The 26,175-nt window shown below is 39.7% G+C and overlaps 1 protein-coding gene across 7 annotated transcripts in view; it reads right to left on the reverse strand.

Moving 5' to 3' along the window:
• Positions 1-26,175, reverse strand: part of Not3 (CCR4-associated factor Not3) — a 106,814-nt gene that overhangs the window by 49,935 nt on the left and 30,704 nt on the right. For 4 of the 7 annotated variants that reach the window (XM_070105017.1, XM_070105016.1, XM_070105014.1 and 1 more), the window contains exons 3-5: positions 19,375-19,530; positions 16,084-16,266; positions 7,215-7,352 (exon numbers count right to left, since the gene is read on the reverse strand). In XM_070105017.1, coding sequence (XP_069961118.1) covers positions 7,215-7,352; positions 16,084-16,266; positions 19,375-19,530 — 477 coding nt within the window. Of the gene's footprint in view, positions 1-7,214; positions 7,353-16,083; positions 16,267-19,374; positions 19,531-24,052; positions 24,263-26,175 lie in introns of those variants that run through there. The other 3 variants (XM_070105018.1, XM_070105015.1, XM_070105020.1) reach the window with 2 other exon arrangements.

Raw genomic sequence — 26,175 nt, forward strand, 5'->3', positions numbered from 1 at the left:
CACTACCTGTTCCCTCCTCACTGCTGCCGTATTTAGAGACTGTCCCTCACACCCATATAAATGCTTTTATCACCATACTTGAGAACACTTTCCCTTCTGTGGCTCATTAAAATGGCCGGGGATTCAGTCCCGGCTGAAAGTACAAAAAATAAACAGATACAGTAATTATTACTCACTACACATCAACAGCTCAACAGTATTACAGAAGCTTTCAATACCTAAAATGATGTTAATAATATTAGTTATCAAATTTAACCACAACACGAGTTTAAGGGGAATGGCTTAACTTATTCAAATGTAATAATATTTACAAGTTTTTCATATTACAATTAAATACATGTGCATTATCTTTAAATATACAAGTACAGTGGACCCCCGCTTAACGATCACCTCCCAATGCGACCAATTATGTAAGTGTATTTATGTAAGTGCGTTTGTACGTGTATGTTTGGGGGTCTGAAATGGACTAATCTACTTCACAATATTCCTTATGGGAACAAATTCGGTCAGTACTGGCACCTGAACATACTTCTGGAATGAAAAAATATCGTTAACCGGGGGTCCACTGTAGTTAAGTATGCATGCATTTTGTGTAAATATACAAGTAGTCAGAATAAATATATGAAGTGTGTCACTAGTCAATGGTCCAAGTTGGATCGAAATGTTGTCATAAGTTTATTTCTCCTATTTGCAGGATGTGTGTATAAATAAGAATAAGGAATAAGTATCGCCAGACTCACGAAAACGTAATGACACGATTCATCTGTAAAATCTTGCATTTGTGGTCACAGTGGGACCCATGATGGTGTATAAATATACCTAGTTGGATGAATCTTATTGTAGCCAGCTGGCCCAGTGGCTTATGCACTGGCCTGGGGTTTTATGACTCACTTGCCACATGTTTAATCCCTGGCCCAGTGGCTTATGCACTGGCCTGGGGTTTTATGACTCACTTGCCACATGTTTAATCCCTGGCCCAGTGGCTTATGCACTGGCCTGGGGTTTTATGACTCACTTGCCACATGTTTAATCCCCACCTGTACCGTGGTTAGTACAGCCAGGGCTGGATTAAAGGTTTCAAAGGCCCCCACAGATAGATAGATCTGTCTTTATAGGTCCATAATATAATCATTATGATACTTTGACATTATGAGTATGATACTCTGTTTCCTAGGCAGTAGTTGGAAGACAGCAGCCACCCAGCGAGGTACTACTGTCTTGCCAAGTGAGTGTAAAATGGAAGTCAGTAATTGTTTTACACGATGGTAGGATTGCTGGTGTCTTTTTTCTCTCATAAACATGCAAGATTTCAGGTACGTCTTGCTACTTCTACTTACACTTAGGTCACACTACACATACGTTTACACGCATATATACACACACCCCTCTGGGTTTTCTTCTATTTTCTTTCTAGTTCTTGTTCTTGTTTATTTCCTCTTATCTCCATGGGGAAGTGGAACAAAATTCTTCCTCCGTAAGCCATGCGTGTCATAAGAGGCGACTAACATGCCGGGAGCAAGGGGCTAGTAACCCCTTCTCCTCTATACATTACTAGTTAAAAAGAGAAACTTTCATTTTCTTTTTGGGCCACCCTGCCTTGGTGGGATACGGCCATTGTGTTGACAGAAGAGATGATGATGCAATACCAATGTGTAAAAAATAAAATGGTATATAGTACGTGATGAACAGGTCAAGTTCTTTACCCATTGTCAGTTACAAGGTTTGTTTTACTCTCTCAGCCTAGCAGCAGGCCTCCAGCAGCAACAGCCTGGTTGACAAGGGAAGTACCAGATAAGCCTGGCCCATGGCCGGACTCCACGAGTAGTCAAACTCTCGAAGCTCTTCAAAGGTATATCAAAGGTAAGGTAGCCTAAACCCAGGCTTCCATGATCAGAAAGGCTATTGCTGCTTGCAAACTGCAAGCATATGAAGCCATCACAACCTGACAATCCATTACAGTTAGCAAAAACTTGTCAAGGTTCCTTATAAAAACTTGCACTTAAGTTCCAGCAATGGTTCTTGTATATTTTGGTAGAGTAAAAAGTTAATTTATAAACCACTTATTTTCACAGTGTTCTCTAATACTAATTATAGTACCTACTACTTTTAATTTGATATCTTACACAGTGTTCTACTTTCTACTGTATACAGGAGCGCCCTGCATATACACCTACCATCCGACTTACGACCTGCTCGACTTACGACCACTCGACTTACGACCGTGTTTTTTATGCCAAATTTCTGGGAAATAAACAACTATTTGTGTTGTACACAGTGTTTATCCTAAACCTTACAGTATAAAATACAGTGCTAACAACATAAAAAGTAAAGTAAAACATGAAATACCAAAATAAAACAATAAACTAAAGTCATTACAAAAATGTTTTGTTGATATTCTGTAATAAAGTTCAACTTACGACCATTTCGACTTACGACCGGTTTCTCGTGACTGAACTCGGTCGTAAGTCGGATGGTAGGTGTACAATGTTTATTTTCGGTGTTCCACATTTTCATTGGCTTTCAATTGAGCCATTGTTCCACCTGCCAGTGACTATCACTGGTGGGTGGAACATAATGAACAATGGCTCGGTTTGAAGCCAACGAAAACATGGAACTCCAAAAAGGTGTTATATATGTGGGGGTCTCCTGTTGTCACTGAAGAAACTTCACTGGTGCACGTTTGAGGTCTGTCGTACTGTCTTTGAAATAAGAAAAATGAAATTATCAGACTTTTTTTTTTTTTTAAAAAGAACAATGGAGGTATGGCACTGTGTAAATGAAAAGTTTTCAGGGATAGAAAAGTATGAGAAAGGGAAACTTCTCATGTGATGAGGGGATGAGAAAGGGAAACTTCTTGTGTTGAGGGGATGAGAAAGGGAAACTTCTCGTGTTGAGGGGATGAGAAAGGGAAACTTCTTGTGTTGAGGGGATGAGAAAGGGAAACTTCTCGTGTTGAGGGGATGAGAAGGGGAAACTTCTTGTGTTGAGGGGATGAGAAAGGGAAACTTCTTGTGTTGAGGGGATGAGAAAGGGAAACTTCTCATGTGATGAGGGGATGAGAAGGGGAAACTTCTCATGTGATGAGGGGATGAGAAGGGGAAACTTCTCATGTGATGAGGGGAAGTTCTCTCCCTCTACTTTTTGAGGGCTCTGAAATGCATTCTATCAAATTCCTCACTGTTTGTGTAATTACCTTCAGAAAAAGATTTGCTACTATTTCAGATTTTTTTATATAAATCACAATACTGTCAGCACTTTTAATGGTTGTGAGTGAAAGATTTAAGAGGTTTAGGCTTATTTATGAAAAAGCACTATAAGGGTTGTACAACATCTGGGAGAATGGGAAGTAATGAGGTTTGATACAAGGAAGGGGAAGGCAGTTCCAATTCCTTGGATCAAGAACCCCTCAACAACAAATAGACATCTTGAAGGCTTAAGCCCATTGAGATATTAGTGCACATGATCCTCACTTTTTCCATGGGGAAGTGGAACAGAATTCTTCCTCCATAAGCCATGCGTGTCGTAAGAGGAGACTAAAGTGCTGGGAGCAAGGGGCTAGTAACCCCTTTTCCTGTATATATTACTAAATTTAAAAGGAGAAACTTTCGTTTTTCCTTTTGGGTCACCCCGCCTCAGTGGGATACGGCTGGTGCGTTGAAAGAAAGAAAGATCCTCACTTATGTCAATAGTGATCATTATTTCTGCATTTAAATGTACTTGTACGTATTACAGAGTGAAATGTACTAAGAAATGAAATACGTGAAGAGAAGTGATTCATCTATGATCTCAAATATTGTGAAACATATGACGGACCTATTGATACCCTCATCAGAAAGTGAAATTCTTGGACAAGCGTTTCAGGTACTGCTGTAATATTTACACTTCACGGCAAAATGTTTGGCGAGGATTCACTCTACAACACTTCAAGGAAAATGAAATGTTCAGAGAGTATTCACTCAGCAACACTTCAAGGAAGGTGAAATGTTCAGAGAGTATTCACTCAGCAACACTTCAAGGAAGGTGAAATGTTCAGAGAGGATTCACTCAGCAACACTTCAAGGAAGGTGAAATGTTCAGAGAGTATTCACTCAGCAACACTTCAAGGAAGGTGAAATGTTCAGAGAGGATTCACTCAGCAACACTTCAAGGAAGGTGAAATGTTCAGAGAGTATTCACTCAGCAACATTTCAAGGAAGATGAAAGGTTTGGAGAGGATTCACTCTTATAACACTTCAAGGAAGACAAAATATTTGAGAAGGATGATTCACTTTAAGATTACTCTTCTTTCTCAAAGAAGGAAGATCCCAAGAAAGAACAAACTTAATATTCATAAAAAACCATACCACAAGAACAAGGTTTTAGTGCAACACTGTTTCACTGTGTAGAGCTTTATCAAGGACTTCAAAAGCTCGAGAAAGAAATGTCATAAAAAAAAAAAAAAAAAAAAAAAAGCTTACTTAGCACCTGTCCGTCTCTTCGGTCAATAAAATAATAAATCTGAAGCATGTGTGAGTGTCTATTTTCAGAATTGATAATGCAGCACATTTCATAATCTTGCTTAACTTACTTGACAAATATTAAACATTTTATTTAGATACTCGAATAAAAATGCAAATGCCATTCCCCTTTCATATTCAGGGGCTCCACTACTGAAAGTAAAAAAAAAAATACAGAAAATTCAAAAAACAAGCAAAGACAAAATATAATGGTCTAATCACCAGATTTAACTAATAATGGTTCAGATATAAGATAAATATTTAAAGAGAATTATTTCTGGCAGACAGATTGAAATTTGACATACTAAATAGAGGTTTTACAAAATGCAGAATAATAAATATGTAGACTGAGTTATTAGCAATGTATTAATGTCAAATTGGGGTTAGGTGGTTGTCTAGGTTGGTTACATTTTAAAAAAATAATTGTGATCTTACCGTACATCAAACAACACACCATGTAAAAGCTATTTTGTATACGTTTTATGTTAAAAATGGTAATATCGATGAGATGGATCTAGGTTTCGAGAAGATGGAGGAGGAAAAAAAAGCGCCATTAAAATAATGGTAAAATTACTAACAAAATGTTAGGTAAAAACATTTCACTCTCCAGAAGTTCCTAGAGAGTGAAACATTGCCACAGTAAAATGTCACATTAGCTGAATCTGTGTCCTTTTACCTAACATGTTATTAAAGTACCAGAAAATGAAGCTGAATCAAAATACAGGATGATGCTTGTCCCTAAAGTAAAAAGATGCTAGGTAAATATAGCTATGAAAAAAGGTGATAATTCACCAAGCCTTTAGAAACCTTCTTATATGAGACACAAACAATGTAGCTGCTGCATTTACAGACATTCTGATTTACTGACTGTGAATGCTAGTCATCACTTCACGGATTAAGATACAAAAGAGAATGATTTAGCAAAGTTGTGTTTTATTTCCATGGGGAAGTGGAAAAGAATTCCTCCTCCTTAAGCCATGCATGTTATAAGAGGCAACTAAAATGCCGGGAGCAAGGAGCTAGTAACCCCTTCTCCTGTACACATTACTAAATTTAAAAAGAAAAATTTTAATTTTTCTTTTTTAGATCACCTGTCTCGGTGGGACATGGCTGGTGTTGAAAAAGAAATGCTTTATGGTATGTATTCCAAAACTAGAAAAAAAAAATGATTCCAGCAAAACCTGGCACTTGAGCTTCTAACAAGTGCCTGGAAGACAGCAGAGTCCTCACACAATGCAAAGAGGAGGCTATGTCTAGCCAGCTCACTGTGTGTGTATCAACTTGAATTATACACACAAAAAAAGGCAGATGGCAGAATGCTGTTACACATAGCATTTGCCTGGAGAAGGCTGCAGGAAAAGATTGAATGCAACCCACAAACATAGTAGCTGCTCCTGTTATGAGAACAGCCAATGTCCTTCATGACTGTGAAATTTGGGTAGACAATGGATATGTAAAGTTGTTCCAGTACATATATTTCTCCTCAAATCACTGCAGTGACTCAGGACCAAGTGGTCCCAAAGACTACTATTTCTGCATAAATTGACTGGCTGTAATAACCTGCCTCGGTGGGAGACGGCCGACTTGTTGAAAAAAAAAAAAAAAAAAAAAAAAACTAAAACTGACAAAACAACTGCACAGGAGGCCTGGTCATGGATCGAGCCATCAGGGTGTTGACCCCCAGAACACCCTCCAGGCATACTAGATGGCCTTCACAAAAATATTGGAGTTGGGTGAAAGATAAGAAAAACTAACCCCCTTCCATCCAAAGAGTTTATGAAATGCTTCTGTTTTGTTTTTGGGTCACCCTACCTTTGTGGAAAATGGCCGGTGTGTTAAAATAAAAAAAAATGTATACAGTGGACCCCCGCATAACGATTACCTCTGAATGCGACCAATTATGTTAGTGTATTTATGTAAGTGCGTTTGTACGTGTATGTTTGGGGGTCTGAAATGGACTAATCTACTTCACAATATTCCTTATGGGAATAAATTCGGTCAGTACTGGCACCTGAACATACTTATGGAGTGAAAAAATATCGTTAACCGGGGGTCCACTGTATTTGAAAATATACTTTCGTTTTTCCTTCTGGGCCACCCTGCCTTGGTGGGATACGGCCAGTTTGTTGAAAAAAAAAAAAAAATGAAAATATATAAAAACGAGGAGCTAGTAATGTCTTCTCTTGTATATATTACTAAAAGTTAAAAGAAAAACTTTTTGTTTTTCATTTTAAGTCCCCGTGCCTTGGTGGGAGACGTCTGGCGTGTGGAAAAAAATATATAAAAACATCACACTGTTCTGTTTCCCAAAATTTTAACTAACTTACACCACCCCCACTTTGATGATACCTTGCTAGTATGAGTTGTCTACATTTTTATTTAACTCAGCATTCCTAAAAACTCCTACATACCAAATTCCATGCTTTCTGCCAGAAATAAAACTCTTTTATAATACATCTGCCCCAGTATAGAAAACTACCTACAAAAGCAATGAGGGTTTCTTCTTATAGGTTTTCCTATCGAGGTTCTCACCTCCAAAATGAATACAATTCCAAAACAATTGAAAGCTAGAGTAACTTTGCACTTCCCATGACTCCCCCCACATCCCAAAGAAGTAACCCCCCTCCTCCTGCCTTTGATGGAACCCCTGACCATGCAACTACTTCATCTATTGAGATCAAAGGCAGGAAGGGTTAGTATGTTAAGTACTTCACTTACTTTGCCTACAGTTATTTCAGGTGTTGGATAGTCCAAGTCGTCCATGTCAATGTCATCGTATAGCCCAAGGTTTTCACTGAAATCTGGGTCTTGCGAGGACTCGATGTAGTATTCAACATCTTCTTTAATCATTTTAATCTGCAAATTAAACAAAAATGAAAATAGTTAATTTGCTTTATTTGACAATATAGGTGCTCCTCGCCTTACAATTGAGTTATGTTCCAAAGAATATGTGATATGTTGTGTATCTTTATATGTGTATGCTTCTAAACCGTTGTATTCTGAGCACCTCTGCAAAAACAGTGATAATGTGTGAGTGTGGTGAAAGTGTTGAATGATGATGAAAGTATTTTCTTTTTGGGGATTTTCTTTCTTTTTTGGGTCACCCTGCCTTGGTGGGAGACGGCTGACTTGTTGAAAAAAAAAAAAAAAAAAAAATAAACAACTACTCTTGCTGAATAACTAAATAAACAATGACTATAACTAACTAAATACCAGAAGTAGGACACACACTTAGGCATTTAGTAAGACATAATGGACTTGGGAAAATTTGGTTAAATACGGAAAAAAGTTTGATGACTACCAAATGTGCATTGCTACTGCAACCATTGTAAAGTCAAATTATTGTATGTCTAACCATCAGAAAGTGAGGAGCACCTGTATAGTATTTGAAAATCCTCAACATTTAGTTGTTCACATCCAAATATTAAAGCCAATTAATATACAGCAGAACCCCCGTATCCACGGAATTGGTTTCTGCAGTCTACTGTGACCCGAAAATAACCCCCTTAATTACGGTTAATAATGATTAGTGATGCTGACAGTTCTTCAAGGCCTAAGAGAGGCCATTAAGTGCTTCCCATCAGTGAAAAAGTGTTAATTCTCAACTTATTGTGTATAATTTATCAATTAAACTATAGTAGGTATGAATGTAAACGAAAAGCAACTTATATATAGGATTCACTACTATCCGCAGCTTCGGGTATCCAAGGTAGGTCTTGGAATGTATCCCCCACGGATATGGGGAGACTACTGCACTGTAGCAGGACATCATTAGAGTATAAATGGGGAAGGTGCAACTAGTGGTATAATTGCAGTAACTATTTACAGTTACAGTGGTCCCTCAATAATCGTCCGGCCTGAAAGTCGTCCATTTCGGAAATAGTCCTGTTTTTTCGTTGAAATATTGGCTTGGAAATGGTCCGGTAACTCGCTAATAGTCCTTCGTCCCAGACGCGTATGCACGGTCTGAGCGGCCTCGGGCCGCCTCAGCCTTTCCTTCCCAGCCAGTGTGCCACTGTTTACAAGTGAGCGACGGTCCCCTCACGTGCTCCAGTGAAATATTTCATAACATTTCATTTATTTTAGTGCTTGCAAGTTATTTAAGTGCTAAATAAGCTACCATGGCTCCAAAGAAAACTCCTAGTGCCAAGCCTTTGGTAAAGAAGGTGAGAAATACGATTGAATTTAAGAAAAACATCATTGAACAATATGATAGTGGCGTACGTGTGGGCGAACTGGCCAGGATGTATAACAAATCCCGTACAACCATATCTTCCATCATAGCCAAGAAAAAGGAAATCAAGGACGCTGTTGTTGCAAAGGGGGTAAATATGCTGACAAAAATGAGATCACCAGTACTCGAAGATGTTGAGAAGTTATTATTGGTGTAGGTAGTAGGTTGGTAGACAGCAACCACCCAGGGAAGTACTACTGTCCTGCCAGATGACTGTGAAACAAAAACCTGTAACTGTTTTGCATGATGGTAGGATTGCTGGTTTTCTTTTTCTGTCTCATAAACACGCTAGATAACAGGGATATCTTGCTACTCCTACTTACACTTTGGTCACACTTCACAGACACGCACATGCATATATATATATACTTCTAGGTTTTTCTCCTTATTCTAAATAGCTCTTGTTCTTGTTTATTTCTTCTATTGTCCATGGGGAAGTGGAAAAGAATCTTTCCTCCGTAAGCCATGCGTGTCGTATGAGGCGACTAAAATGCCGGGAGCAATGGGCTAGTAACCCCTTCTCCTGTATACATTTACTAAAAAAGAGAAGAAGAAAAACTTTATAAAACTGGGTTGTTTAAATGTGCGTGGATGTAGTGCGGATGACAAGAAACAGATGATTGCTGATGTTATGAATGAAAAGAAGTTGGATGTCCTGGCTCTAAGCGAAACAAAGCTGAAGGGGGTAGGAGAGTTTCAGTGGGGGGAAATAAATGGGATTAAATCTGGAGTATCTGAGAGAGTTAGAGCAAAGGAAGGGGTAGCAGTAATGTTAAATGATCAGTTATGGAAGGAGAAAAGAGAATATGAATGTGTAAATTCGAGAATTATGTGGATTAAAGTAAAGGTTGGATGCGAGAAGTGGGTCATAATAAGCGTGTATGCACCTGGAGAAGAGAGGAATGCAGAGGAGAGAGAGAGATTTTGGGAGATGTTAAGTGAATGTATAGGAGCCTTTGAACCAAGTGAGAGAGTAATTGTGGTAGGGGACCTGAATGCTAAAGTAGGAGAAACTTTTAGAGAGGGTGTGGTAGGTAAGTTTGGGGTGCCAGGTGTAAATGATAATGGGAGCCCTTTGATTGAACTTTGTATAGAAAGGGGTTTAGTTATAGGTAATACATATTTTAAGAAAAAGAGGATAAATAAGTATACACGATATGATGTAGGGCGAAATGACAGTAGTTTGTTGGATTATGTATTAGTAGATAAAAGACTGTTGAGTAGACTTCAGGATGTACATGTTTATCGAGGGGCCACAGATATATCAGATCACTTTCTAGTTGTAGCTACACTGAGAGTAAAAGGTAGATGGGATACAAGGAGAATAGAAGCATCAGGGAAGAGAGAGGTGAAGGTTTATAAACTAAAAGAGGAGGCAGTTAGGGTAAGATATAAACAGCTATTGGAGGATAGATGGGCTAATGAGAGCATAGGCAATGGGGTCGAAGAGGAATGGGGTAGGTTTAAAAATGTAGTGTTAGAGTGTTCAGCAGAAGTTTGTGGTTACAGGAAAGTGGGTGCAGGAGGGAAGAGGAGCGATTGGTGGAATGATGATGTAAAGAGAGTAGTAAGGGAGAAAAAGTTAGCATATGAGAAGTTTTTACAAAGTAGAAGTGATGCAAGGAGGGAAGAGTATATGGAGAAAAAGAGAGAGGTTAAGAGAGTGGTGAAGCAATGTAAAAAGAGAGCAAATGAGAGAGTGGGTGAGCTGTTATCAACAAATTTTGTTGAAAATAAGAAAAAGTTTTGGAGTGAGATTAACAAGTTAAGGAAGCCTAGAGAACAAATGGATTTGTCAGTTAAAAATAGGAGAGGAGAGTTATTAAATGGAGAGTTAGAGGTATTGGGAAGATGGAGGGAATATTTTGAGGAATTGTTAAATGTTGATGAAGATAGGGAAGCTGTGATTTCGTGTATAGGGCAAGGAGGAATAACATCTTGTAGGAGTGAGGAAGAGCCAGTTGTGAGTGTGGGGGAAGTTCGTGAGGCAGTAGGTAAAATGAAAGGGGGTAAGGCAGCCGGGATTGATGGGATAAAGATAGAAATGTTAAAAGCAGGTGGGGATATAGTTTTGGAGTGGTTGGTGCAATTATTTAATAAATGTATGGAAGAGGGTAAGGTACCTAGGGATTGGCAGAGAGCATGCATAGTTCCTTTGTATAAAGGCAAAGGGGATAAAAGAGAGTGCAAAAATTATAGGGGGATAAGTCTGTTGAGTGTACCTGGTAAAGTGTATGGTAGAGTTATAATTGAAAGAATTAAGAGTAAGACGGAGAATAGGATAGCAGATGAACAAGGAGGCTTTAGGAAAGGTAGGGGGTGTGTGGACCAGGTGTTTACAGTGAAACATATAAGTGAACAGTATTTAGATAAGGCTAAAGAGGTCTTTGTGGCATTTATGGATTTGGAAAAGGCGTATGACAGGGTGGATAGGGGGGCAATGTGGCAGATGTTGCAAGTGTATGGTGTAGGAGGTAGGTTACTGAAAGCAGTGAAGAGTTTTTACGAGGATAGTGAGGCTCAAGTTAGAGTATGTAGAAAAGAGGGAAATTTTTTCCCAGTAAAAGTAGGCCTTAGACAAGGATGTGTGATGTCACCGTGGTTGTTTAATATATTTATAGATGGGGTTGTAAGAGAAGTAAATGCGAGGGTCTTGGCAAGAGGCGTGGAGTTAAAAGATAAAGAATCACACACAGGGTGGGAGTTGTCACAGCTGCTCTTTGCTGATGACACTGTGCTCTTGGGAGATTCTGAAGAGAAGCTGCAGAGATTGGTGGATGAATTTGGTAGGGTGTGCAAAAGAAGAAAATTAAAGGTGAATACAGGAAAGAGTAAGGTTATGAGGATAACAAAAAGATTAGGTGATGAAAGATTGAATATCAGATTGGAGGGAGAGAGTATGGAGGAGGTGAACGTATTCAGATATTTGGGAGTGGACGTGTCAGCGGATGGGTCTATGAAAGATGAGGTGAATCATAGAATTGATGAGGGAAAAAGAGTGAGTGGTGCACTTAGGAGTCTGTGGAGACAGAGAACTTTGTCCTTGGAGGCAAAGAGGGGAATGTATGAGAGTATAGTTTTACCAACGCTCTTATATGGGTGTGAAGCATGGGTGATGAATGTTGCAGCGAGGAGAAGGCTGGAGGCAGTGGAGATGTCATGTCTGAGGGCAATGTGTGGTGTGAATATAATGCAGAGAATTCGTAGTTTGGAAGTTAGGAGGAGGTGCGGGATTACCAAAACTGTTGTCCAGAGGGCTGAGGAAGGGTTGTTGAGGTGGTTCGGACATGTAGAGAGAATGGAGCGAAACAGAATAACTTCAAGAGTGTATCAGTCTGTAGTGGAAGGAAGGCGGGGTAGGGGTCGGCCTAGGAAGGGTTGGAGGGAGGGGGTAAAGGAGGTTTTGTGTGCGAGGGGCTTGGACTTCCAGCAGGCATGCGTGAGCATGTTTGATAGGAGTGAATGGAGACAAATGGTTTTTAATACTTGACGTGCTGTTGGAGTGTGAGCAAAGTAACATTTATGAAGGGATTCAGGGAAACCGGCAGGCCGGACTTGAGTCCTGGAGATGGGAAGTACAGTGCCTGCACTCTGAAGGAGGGGTGTTAATGTTGCAGTTTAAAAACTGTAGTGTAAAGCACCCTTCTGGCAAGACAGTGATGGAGTGAATGATGGTGAAAGTTTTTCTTTTTCGGGCCACCCTGCCTTGGTGGGAATCGGCCAGTGTGATAATAATAAAAAAAAATAAATGAGAAACAATTAGCAGGAGACAGTCTTATGACGTCGCTTATTTGTGAAAAGGCTAGGCAGTTGCATGACGGTTTGGTAAAGAAATTGACTGCAACTAGTGATGATGTGAGTGAATTTAAGGCTAGCAAAGGCTGGTTTGAGAGATTTAAGAAGCGTACTGGCATACACAGTGTGGTAAGGCATGGTGAGGCTGCCAGTTCGGACCACAAGGCAGCTGAAAAATATGTGCATGAATTCCAGGAGTACATAAACAGTGAAGGACTGAAACCTGAACAAGTGTTCAATTGTGACGAAACAGGCCTCTTTTGGAAGAAAATGCCAAAGAGGACCTTCATTACACAAGAGGAAAAGGTAATGCCAGGACACAAGCCTATGAAAGACAGGCTGACGCTAATGTTCTGTGCTAATGCTAGTGGGGATTTCAAAATGAAGCCATTACTAGTGTACCATTCTGAAAATCCCAGAGTGTTCAGGAAAAACAATGTTATGAAGAGTAAATTGTGTGTGTTTTGGAAATCTAATAGTAAGGCATGGGTCACGAGGGAAATTTTTGTAGAGTGGTTCAATGAAGTGTTTGGTCCTAGTGTGAAGAATTACCTCCTGGAAAAGAAATTGGATCTCAAGTGCCTCCTAGTAATGGACAATGCACCTGCTCATCCTCCAAACTTGGATGACCTAATTCTGAAGGAGTTTGGGTTCATCACAGTAAAGTTCTTGCCCCCGAATACCACTCCTCTCCTCCAACCCATGGACCAGCAGGTCATTGCAAACTTTAAAAAACTCTACACCAAAGCAATGTTTGAAAGGTGCTTGAATGTGACCTCAGACACTCACTTGACCCTACGAGATTTTTGGAAAGAACATTTCAGTCTTCTCCACTGTGTAAGCCTTATAGGTAAGGCTTGGGAGGGAGTGACTACCAGGACTTTGAACTCTGCTTGGAGAAAATTGTGGCCAGATTGTGTCCACAAGAGGGATTTTGAAGGGTTTGGGGCTGACCCTGATGAGCCTATGTCACTTGTTAAATCCATTGTGGCACTGGGGGCTTCCATGGGGTTGGATGTGAGTTTGGAGGATGTGGAAGAGTTGGTGGAGGACCACAACAAAGAGCTAACCACTGAGGAGCTGCAAGAGCTTCAGCAGGAACAGCAACAGATGGCAGCTCTGAATCTTGCTGCAGAGGAGGAGGAAGAGAGATGGAGGAAGGTGCCTTCTTCAGAAATTAAGGAGATTTTTGAAATGTGGGGTAGGATGGAAAGATTTATGGAGAAACATCACCCAGAGAAGGATGTTGCAAGCCATATCGGCAGAGTCTTGGCCCATTTTAGGGAAGTTTTAAAGAGACGCCAGAAACAGAGCTCTCTGGACAGTTTTTTTGCGAGACAGGACTCCAGTGACTCTCAAGGTGGTCCTAGTGGCATTAAGAAACAGAGAAGAGAAGTAACCCCAGAAAAGCAATTGGTACCCAAGGTGTTGATGGAAGGGGATTCCCCTTCCAAACAGTAATTCATCCAATCAGTCTCCTTCTCCAGTCTTCCATACACAAAGAAGAATCGCCAATAAAGGTAAGTGTTATTCTGTTAATGTTTAATTCATCATGTGCCACTGTATTGTTTATGTACTACATCTACATTTCATGTAAAAAATTTTTTTGTTTTAATACTTCTGGGTGTCAGGAACGGATTAATTGAATTTACATTATTTCTTATGGGGAAAATTGATTCGTAAATCGTCCATTTCGATAATAGTCCCACTTCCAGGAACGGATTACGGACGATTATTGAGGGACCACTGTACTTACTTTTAAATAGCTATACTTGTGGACATCATTTTATGATTAAATTATCACGTGTGAATTGTTTAATTTCCTAGCCGCAGCACACATGGCGTGGCGTGGCACACACGTGTGTGCGTGCTTATACACACATCTTCAAACAATAACTGTGTAAGCACATGAAAGCACTCAGGTTAAATTTCCTATTTTCAGTGATATTTTTTTCATAATTGCAATCACGTTTTAGTGTGATTTCTTCCATAACCATAAACAACTAAATACGTACTTAAGTAGGCTAATTATGTAAGAATATGCAAGCCCAACCATTCAGTGACAGGTCATCATTATAACATAATCTGTAATGACACGATTGCAAACAAACCATACCACGGGCGGGATTGAACCCGCGGGTTCAATCCCACCCGTGGTATGGTTTGATACATCTGTAGTGATTATCATTATAATCAAAAAGAAGTGCTAAAACTACAAGATATCTGTAATGAGCACTCCAGCAGGAAAGATTATTTCCACCATCTCCTGACAGAGTACAAATGTATCTATATACTATATCATTTTTCAACAAACTGGCCGTATCCCGCTGAGGCAGGACGACCGAAAAAGAATTTAAATTTAGTAATGTATACAGAAGGGGTTACTAGCCCCTTGCTCCCAGCATTTTAGTGGCCTATTACAACAACTGGTGGAGAAAGAATTCTGTTCCACTTCCTCATGGTAAGTGAATTATTCAATATTTTGATTTGGGGCGGGTGGGCTGGGGATAGTGGCACTTACAGTCTCATTCAATCATCTTACTTCATGTTCTCTCTTTTTTAAATAATTTCTTATTCCTTTTTTTTTTGTGTAATAAAATGCCCTTAAAGTTCTCTTTCAATATCTCCTACAATTTTTTCCTTAATCCTGTAATACAACACTGCATATATACATCTCCTTTTTACTGTACTTTTTCTCCATCTTTTATTCTATAAAAATACAATCACAAAGCATATACAGTGGAACCTCAAATATCGAACTTTCTTTGGTCCAGAAGGCTGTTTGAGTGCCTTTACCGAATTAATTTATTCCCATCAGGAATAATGTAAATTAGATTAGTCCATTTCAGACCCTCAAAAATACACTTATAAAAGCACTTACAAAAATACACTTACATAATTGGTTGTGTTGGGAGCAGTTCAATTTTTGAGGTTCCACTGTACTGTACAGTGAAACCTGGGTTTTCGTATGCCCAAGGTTGCATGCAAAACTATAGTTATTCTCTATAAAATGTATTTTTTGTTAATATTTTTGGGTGTCTGGAACGGATTAATTGGATTTACATTATTTCTTATGAGAAATATTAACAAAAAATACATTTTATAGAGAATAACTATAGTTTTACATATAAACTAGGGGATACGAAAACCAAGGTTTCACTGTACAGTGGACCCCCGGTTTACGATCACCTCCCAATGCGACCAATTATGTAAGTGTATTTATGTAAGTGTTTGTATGTGTATGTTTGAGGGTCTGAAATGGACTAATCTAATTCACAATATTCCTTATGGGAACAAATTCGTTCAGTAGTGGCACCTGAACATACTTCTGGAATGAAATAATATCGTAAACCGGGGGTCCACTGTATATATTTTCCCAAGACAGTAGCCATCCACCTCTACTCTGCATCACTGGAACACAAACCTGTCCCAATATTCTTCTTCAGGGCCCTCACTAATATTCACAGTTTACTCTCAAGACGTGCATTACCTAAACAATTTATCACCCACTTTCTTCATGCACTTAGTCATGAATTAGGGAAACCACAAAATATTGACCTGATCACAGTCTATGGATTGGTTGTCGAGCATTCTCATAAGAATCTCCAACTTCTTGATGTGGTACTGATGTCTATCTATATATTCCTTGAGGTCTTCTATCCGATCCGACTTGTCTTTATCCATCTTCTTCTTCTTTTGCGTTGCTAGTAAAGACTCAATTTCTGATTCAAATTGGTCCATCTGAAAAAAAATAAGCACAGAATATATTCACAACATAAATAGAGAATAATAAAAGCTATACAATTTCACAATTTTATTTTCTGTTACAGTTCCTCCCTCATCCATAATCCCTTTGATTATTATATATTAAATAGTCCAATGTTTTAATGGAAAATATAAGTAGTGTAATAGACTTAATACATAGAGAAGTCCATGCAAGCAGGAGCTTATGGAATTTAAAGGGGCTGCAGAGCTGGATTAGGATTTTGTACGCCCCTGGACTACATGTACTGCCAGGCCCCCGGTGGTATTTTCAAAAGAAAAAAATTAAAGAAACATTCAATGAACAGTCAAGAGTTCATCATATATGTGATGTATACAAATGTACGGGAGTGGTACCAACACTCTTATATGGGTGTAAAGATTGGGTTGTAAATGCTGCAGCAAAGAGGCAGTGGAGATGTCATTCCTAAGGGCAATGTGTGATGTAAATATTATGCAGAGAATTCGTAGTGGAAGTTAGGAGGAGGTGTGGAGTTAATAAAAGTATTAGTCAGAGGGCTGAAGATGGGTTGTTGAGGTGGTTTGGTCATTTAGAGAGAATGGAACAAAGTAGAATGACTTGGAGAGAGTATAAATCTGTAGGGAAAAGAGAGAGGGGTAGGGGTCGTCCACGAAAAGGTTGGGGGGGAGGGGTGAAGGAGACTGTGGGCGAATGGGTTTGAACTTCCAGCAAGTGTGTGAGAGCATGTTACATAGGAGTGAATGCAGATGAATGTTTTTTGGAACCTGACGAGTTGTTGCAGTGTGAGCAGGGTAAAACTTTGTGAAGGGATTCAGAGAAACTGGTTAGCCGGACTTGAGTCCAGGAAATGGGAAGTATTATGTCTGTACTTTAAAGGAGGGGTTTTGGATACTGGCAGTTTGAAGAGACATCTAAGCTGTTGTATCTGAGCACCTCTGCAAAGACAGTGATTATGTATGAGTGATGGTGAAGTTGATGGTAAGATGATGAACAATCTGGGACCACAAATGATGATACAGTGTTCTCTTGTTGTGCCCACTGAGCCCCTACTCTTCACTGGGTTCATCTTACACTAATGTAAATAATCTCTGTATCTATTCCAGCTCTGATATTTATCTCACCCTGAACAGAGCCGTCAAAACTGAACGCTACTCAAAACAAGAGAGCGCAAAGAATTTGAAGTGTCAACATGATTCAATTCTTAGCGTTTCAAGTAGTGGCAGAACCTAGGCGGTAAAAATATACAAAACCCTACGGAAACTAAGGTGGAAATATAACAATTTCAAGAAGTGAACTCATTCAACCTTTGGTGAGACACAATGTGTCCCTTAGCTCACACACTGAGGTCTGGAGTTTGAATCTCCGGTACGGCTGGAAAACAGGGACGTGTTTCCATAAGACACCTGCTGTCCCTGTTCACCCATCAGTATAAAATGGGTACCTGGGTGTTAGTGGACTGGTGTGGGTTGCATCCTGGGACAAAACTAACCTAATTTGCCTGAAATGCTCAGCATAACAAGCAGTTTTCTATATAGTATGTCACTGATGTCAGCTAGGCCTGTATACCTTGTACATGTAGAAATAAAGATATTATATTTTATTTATTAACACACTGGCCGATTCCCACCAAGGCAGGGTGGCCCGAAAAAGAAAAACTTTCACCATCATTCACTCCATCACTGTCTTGCCAGAAGGGTGCTTTACACTATTATATCATTATTATTATTAATGTGTTATTTTCTGAGCTGGAATGTTATTCAGTAGCTAGCATCGGATGTGGCAGTCACTGGGTTTGTGTTCAGCTCAACCTGTCTCTGAGATGATGATACAATCTAGTTTATGTGGCTAGCCTTGCTCTGTTCCTTTCATGGGGAATGCAGTGCAGTCCGTGCTCTTCGCACCTACTGCTAGGTTGAGGGACTGATTACCTCATCTTCTGTACATAGTTCTCCTGTCTTCAAATTATGTCCTGGAATTTATATTGATAAAGCCACTGGATGGCGACACGTCTACAATAAAGATACCCAGATGTTGCACATGTGTCTCAATTTCATCTTGTCGGTATTGTATATCATTCTTGTACAAAAAATATTTTTTTTAGGAGAGTAATTTATTACAGCTTCAACAGGATCATGTGAATTGAAAAATGTGGATCCATTCAACAAATAATTTTGCAGGAACACAAATGCTAAGTTATATAGGATATACTGTAAGTGCTTTTGTAAATTATTAGGCATTTATACAGTTACATTTATAATGCAGAGAATTCGTAGTTTGGAAGTTAGGAGGAGGTGCGGGATTACCAAAACTGTTGTCCAGAGGGCTGAGGAAGGGTTGTTGAGGTGGTTCGGACATGTAGAGAGAATGGAGCGAAACAGAATGACTTCAAGGGTGTATCAGTCTGTAGTGGAAGGAAGGCGGGGTAGGGGTCGGCCTAGGAAAGGTTGGAGGGAGGGGGTAAAGGAGGTTTTGTGTGCGAGGGGCTTGGACTTCCAGCAGGCATGCGTGAACGTGTTTGATAGGAGTGAATGGAGACGAATGGTTTTTAATACTTGACGTGCTGTTGGAGTGTGAGCAAAGTAACATTTATGAAGGGGTTCAGGGAAACCGGCAGGCCGGACTTGAGTCCTGGAGATGGGAAGTACAGTGCCTGCACTCTGAAGGAGGGGTGTTAATGTTGCAGTTTAAAAACTGTAGTGTAAAGCACCCTTCTGGCAAGACAGTGATGGAGTGAATGATGGTGAAAGTTTTTCTTTTTCGGGCCACCCTGCCTTGCTGGGAATCGGCCAGTGTGATAATAAAAAAATAAAAAAAATTTGTAATGAATGCTATGCTTTATATAAAAAAAATTCCACAATGCATATCTTTACTGCTACATTTTTGAGTTTCACCACAAGATTTTAAATTAGCCTTTAATTACAATCTTGAAAGACAACAGTTCACTACTGTACTATGGTTCTTCATTATACAAGTCTAAATTTTACAACCCAGTACCTATTTACACATTTTTTTGAAAAATTAAGTACCTTTCAAGGGTAACTGTGCCATAAACACATGCACCCTGATAATCTAGTGCCCCAAATCTCAAAGCACATAAAACTCACCTGTATATTTAAGGTATCTATAGAGGAACTAAGCCAACTGTTGACTTCTTCTCTTTCTCGCTGCGCTGGGTCTTTGTTTTGTGCTGCCCCGAGACCCTCCTTACTGTATGCTTTGGTCTTTGTTTCTCTTTCTACTACTTTAAATCTTTCCATTTGCTGTGGAAAAAAAAAATTATAAATACATTACAATATTGACATTTTAAAGAAATATAAAATAAAAAATAAAAAGGCACAATATTGTGACCGGAACAATACACAAATAACCCTCTCTTTCTCCCATTCCAGCCGTCCTCTCATATACGTACATGTACTGGCTCCCTTACCTTTTGTGTTAGTGTGTAGCTAGTTAACCCGTAAACAGTCCAAACGTATACAGTGGACCCCCGGTTTACGATCAGCTCCCAATGCAACCAATTATGTAAGTGTATTTATGTAAGTGCGTTTGTACGTGCATGTTTGGGGGTCTGAAATGGACTAATCTACTTCACAATATTCCTTATGGGAACAAATTCGGTCAGTACTGGCACCTGAACATACTTCTGGAATGAAATAATATCGTAAACCGGGGGTCCACTATATATATGTTTTTTCAACATTTGAAAGTATGTAAAAAAGTAGATCTCTTTTTTTTTTTTTACATTTGAAAATGTGTAAAAAAACTTTGATTTACTTTTTTTTGTTATATTTGAAAATATGTAAAACAAACGAAGATGTACTTTTGGAGTACTACACATGTGAACGTAGATCTGCTTGGACCGTTTACGGGTTAATGGTCCAAGTTGGACTGAAACATCGTCATAAGCTTCTTTCTATGTGTGGGTTATTTGTGTATAGAATATTAGTTCAATAAAAGGCACAAGAATAACTGTCATTTAATGTTCACCACTTCTGATAAGGCCAGTCTTTACTGGTGACAAAAATAGATGCTGAATGATTAATCAACAAATTGCTAATAATATGGGAATTTTTTTTTATACTTTATACAAATGGAAGTCAGGGATGAAACTGAATCCTATGGCAGAGAGATATGACAGTAGGTGTACAAGCAAGTGGTTATGTCATAATACTTTTCTCCTGTGCATGCTGTATAATGAGTGGGATAAAATCTATACGAACACTGCAAAAAATGGGGAACGCAAATTTAATTGCGATGAGTGATTAGAATGAATGATTTACAGAAGGAAAAGATACTAACAGGTCTCTAACTTCTGTCATGTAAGTGTAAATGATAACCCAGTACGGAACATTAAGTTAGTTGCTTTTTTTTTTTTTACCAGATTGGTTTTCTCCCACTAAGGTTGAATGACCCCTCATAGGTTAGGCTTGTCAGGAAACAGGACAAGCGTTTCCTGAAGCAGGTTTTAGTCAAATGACCCGCAGCTGGAGCTTTTGGTAATCTGACTCTCCAAACGCCAGCATCTGATATTCCACAAAACGATGCAAAAGTAAAGATGACATGTGGAGTCACAGTGTTTGTCAAATTGTATTAAAATTGGTATTGAAAACTACACCAAAATTTACATTAATTCATATTCACTGAGATGTGAGAGTTGAATATTAGTTTGCTTCAATATGTATACCTAAGAAATTTCCACTTGTCTCATCAAGGTGTCTCTTAATATTCTTAGACTTATTTCCAAACATTATCCAGGTGTTATCAACATTGCATGTAAGTTTACTGGTTGTCATCCAAGTAGATATCTTCACAAGCTCATCATTAACAACGTTGATGAGGACAACCAGATCTGGATTTGAGATGGCAAAATATGTCATCAGCAAGCAGAACTGATTCAAGTTTCTGGGAAGTATTTGACAAGTCATCAATATAGATGGCAAATAGAGAGGGCCTAGGAAACTGACGTGTGGCACTCCTATGTTTATAGATAACGTTGATTAAATAATGTTATGTAATAAGACAATAGGCACTTTTATCGAGATGTTTTCTCCACCAGGGACAACACACCTCAATAAAAGGCCATAAACTGCATATTTTGTCTTAAAATATCTGTTGGTGTATATAAGACTATTCATATACAGTTGATGAGGTACTGAAGTGTCATTAATAGTCACATGCTGGTGTCCTGTTCAGGCAGGACTGTGTATGATCATAGCCTCTAATTCCATAATATTCTAGCAGGGGATGCTGTGGTGTACTGTATCAAAAGTTTTTCTTGCTAATTTAAGTATTTTATGAGAAGTTTTGCCTTCTAGAGATTTGTTAAAAAATGTTTGCAAGCAAGTTTATTTAGAGACTTAGCAACGTGTGTAAATTTCCTGGGATAACCTAAAAAGGTGACTTATTTCCATTGGGGTCCTTAGAATGGCAGGTGTAGGTAAGTAAGTTTGTTCAGGTACAGGTACACATAAATACAGTTACATAAATTATCATGATTAGCAGCATATGTGTAGATTACCTAGGATAACCCAAAAAAGTCAAGACAGGTGATAGCACATGAACAACTTTCTTATATATGAAATGCAGTATATTGGCCTTGTTTCCTGCTTTCTTTTTTTTTTTTTTTTTGCAAATTTCTTTCTGAACCTATCTCTACAGAGTTTGTATATAATACATATACATGTATACATATACAGAATTAATCACTAACTTGTACATGGGAGTTGGAATTTTGCTGACTAGATCTGATCCTATAGTTGTGAAGTTATCTAGTCTCTTATTTACTGTTTATTTGGATGAGGTCACTTAAATTAGTACACTAATACACAAATAACCCACATATAGAAGAGAGGAGCTTACGACCAAGTCTCGGTCCAACTCGAACCATTTACAAAGTCACACTTTTGTGCCTTTTTTTTTGGTTAGTACACTAATTTCTTTTTTTTATTATTTTTTTATTAACACACTGGCCGATTCTCACCAAGGCAGGGTGGCCCAAAAAAAGAAAAACTTTCACCATCATTCACTCCATCACTGTCTTGCCAGAAGGGTGCTTTTGTCTTCAAAAATTTACCTCAACTTAATATTTGAGATTTTTTCCATTTTTTTTTTTATATTTCACTTTGTTTCATTAAACCTGTTAAGAGTAATAATTTGAACTTCCTTTATTAGCTTGATAAGCACTGCCATATATTTAGTTCTTTGTGTAATAAAGTTAATAATGATTGATTTCTACTATAACTTACTGATGGGCTTTAAATAATAAGATATTACAAGGACTCCAATGGAAATAAGTCATTCTGACTTTCTGGGGTTATCATAGTATATTTACACATGTTAGTACTATGTATGATTATTATTACACATATAACCCGCACATAGAAGAGTGGCGCTTACGACAACATTTCGGTCCGACTTGGACCATTTACAAAGTCAGTGTGACTTTGTAAATGGTCCAAGTCGGACCAAAACGTCGTCATAAGCTCCTCTCTTCTATGTGCGGGTTATTTGTGTATCGTTCCAGTCACGGTATTGTGCCTTTTTTTGTTATTTATTATTATTATTATAATTATAATCAGAAGAAGAACTAAACCACAAGGGCTACTATGTATGATAATTGTACTTATGTGTACCTGTACCTAAATAAACTTACTGATATAAGGATGTTAGCTTGCCCTGGGCTAATTAGTCTCCTTGTTGTGACCTATTTAGTTTTTTGAGAGACCAGGTTTCTGTATGAATCTACAATGGAAATAAATCACTATGGAAATAAATCACTGACTTTTTTTTTGGTTACCCTTGGTAATTTACATTAAGTATGATAATTGCAAGATAAGATACTTGTATACCTATGCCTAAATAAACTTATTATATATAATAAAATGTAAACTAATAAAAAGGTATTTTATTTTAAACAGGGGAAAGCACTAAACCCATGAGGGTATACAGGGACTGGGGGAATGAGAGGTTCGATCCAAGGTAGGGGAAACTCCAGGTCCCTGGATCAAGACACCTCCTTGGATGTGATAAAAAGAAATAATTGAAATTATGGATGATCAAGACAATTAATGAAGATTCTCATGATTTAGAACCAAATTAACGATTATAAATCAAGACAGAGGACTGTCATGCTGATGCAGCAAATTTGATATGGGATAGACTCATTTATTGCTGCAATTACATTTAAAAAATATATATAAAGAAAGCATGTAATTTGCATAATGTATAATACTATTTTAATCATGGGTAAGCGCTAAACCCGTACGATTATACAACGCCTGTGGGGTGGGGGGAATGGAAGGTATTCAGGCTTAATTCAGAGAACTGGAGCACAGATCCAATTCCGTGGATCAAAAGCATCAATGAACCTCCCCTTAGGGGTGCACATTACATAATTTTGATCAAATTAATGAAAAAAGTAGTTAGGCTCGTACTATGATAAGTAATATTTATGTTGTGTAGGGAGGCAGCTGCTGTTGTTATATATGTTAAACTTGACTCTTCTCTCACTGATGATGACTCTTACACTGATGGACTGATGATCCATCATATCTACTCTTGTATTACACTCAATATCAAGTATCACCAGTGAATATATCCGCAGATAAACCGTTATAAGTGTGTCGGGAGACGCCGGCCACCAATAATTTTTCCCCCACAGTGATGCTGCAGTGACTATCACCTCACTGCTAACACTAAATACATGTTTATTGCATGTCAGAGTGGCTATGTTGCATGTTTAAACACCTGCATGTCCACTCAACACATGCTGAACCTACTAACCTGAACCTACTGCTGAGTCAGAGGTATAACACACACATCTCTTCCTTGCCATTATAAACACTTAAACACATGTCCACTAACACATATATATTTCATGTGTGGGTGATATATGAGGTTGAGGTGAGGCATCGACCTCTCTGGAGGTCGTAATGCCTCCACATGACTCTCAGCAGCAGCCTCGGTGCCTCCCACCCGCCACCTCTTTGTTCCCTAAATATTCCCCGTTTTTTCCCTCTTCCAACACCACACACACACATTTTCCTCCATATTTCGCATCTCCATAATCAATCTCATTTATATAAATTAAAATCTTGCAATCCATCACTATAAAAATCATATAAACTTGTAATGGTAATTTACGATTCTCTTTTCAGTGTCGGCAACGATATCGGGGTTACAATACTTATATATATAAACGATTTTCCAATAAGATAAATTTATTTTTTATATATTTTGTACTTGCATGAGCCCCCACTAAGCATACACACCAAAAAAAGTGTAATTCCACAACGTCAGGATGTAAAAACTGGTTACTCATTCCCTTCCCCAGTCAGTGGCGGGGCAGAAATAAATTTAAATTTTTGTACATTGGAGCGACTGGGAAGATGTTATTAGCAGTAGGATCATGGTAGTTGCTGCCATAATTATTGTCATGATGGTGATGCATTTTCTCTAATATAACTTACTATCATCTAACTTATTGTGGCTAATAACATTCCACCCACAGTGGTATTCCCACACCCAACCCCATAGTGTATTCTCACCACCCTCTACCCACAGTGAAACTCGCCCCTCTACCCACAGTGAAACTCGCCCCCTCTACCCACAGTGAAACTCGCCCCCTCTACCCACAGTGAAACTCGCCCTTTCAACCCACAGTGAAACTCGCCCCCTCTACCCACAGTGAAACTCGCCCCCTCTACCCACAGTGAAACTCGCCCTTTCAACCCACAGTGAAACTCGCCCCCTCTACCCACAGTGAAACTCGCCCCCTCTACCCACAGTGAAACTCGCCCCCTCTACCCACAGTGAATCTCGCCCCCTCTCCCCACAGTGAAACTCGCCCCCCTCTACCCACAGTGAAACTCGCCCCCTCTACCCACAGTGAAACTCGCCCCCTCTACCCACAGGAAACTCGCCCCCTCTACCCACAGTGAAACTCGCCCCCTCTACCCCCAGTGAAACTCGCCCCCTCTACCCACAGTGAAACTCGCCCCCTCTACCCACAGTGAAACTCGCCCCATTCTACCCACAGTGAAACTCGCCCCCTCTACCCACAGTGAAACTCGCCCCCTCTACCCACAGTGAAACTCGCCCCCTCTACCCACAGTGAAACTCGCCCCCCTCTACCCACAGTGAAACTCGCCCCCTCTACCCACAGTGAAACTCGCCCCCTCTACCCACAGTGAAACTCGCCCCCTCTACCCACAGTGAAACTCGTCCCCTCTACCCACAGTGAAACTCGCCCCCCTCTACCCACAGTGAAACTCGCCCCCCTCAACCCACAGTGAAACTCGCCCCCTCTACCCACAGTGAAACTCGCCCCCTCTACCCACAGTGAAACTCGCCCCCTCTGCCCACAGTGAAACTCGCCCCCTCTACCCACAGTGAAACTCGCCCCCTCTACCCACAGTGAAACTCGCCCCCTCAACCCACAGTGAAACTCGCCCCCTCTACCCACAGTGAAACTCGCCCCCTCTACCCACAGCGAAACTCGCCCCCTCTACCCACAGTGAAACTCGCCCCCTCTACCCACAGTGAAACGCCCCCCTCTACCCACAATGAAACGCCCCCTCTACCCACAGTGAAACTCGCCCCCTCTACCCACAGTGAAACTCGCCCCCTCTACCCACAGTGAAACTCGCCCCCTCTACCCACAGTGAAACTCGCTCCCTCTACCCACAGTGAAACTCGCCCCCCTCTACCCACAGTGAAACTCGCCCCCTCTGCCCACAGTGAAACTCGCCCCCTCTACCCACAGTGACACTCGCCCCCTCTGCCCACAGTGAAACTCGCCCCCTCTACCCACAGTGAAACTCGTCCCCTCTACCCACAGTGAAACTCGCCCCCTCTACCCACAGTGAAACTCGCCCCCTCTACCCACAGTGAAACTCGCCCCTCTC

The sequence above is a fragment of the Cherax quadricarinatus genome, chromosome 96 (assembly GCF_038502225.1).
Source record: "Cherax quadricarinatus isolate ZL_2023a chromosome 96, ASM3850222v1, whole genome shotgun sequence".
Taxonomy (NCBI): Eukaryota; Metazoa; Arthropoda; class Malacostraca; order Decapoda; family Parastacidae; genus Cherax; species Cherax quadricarinatus.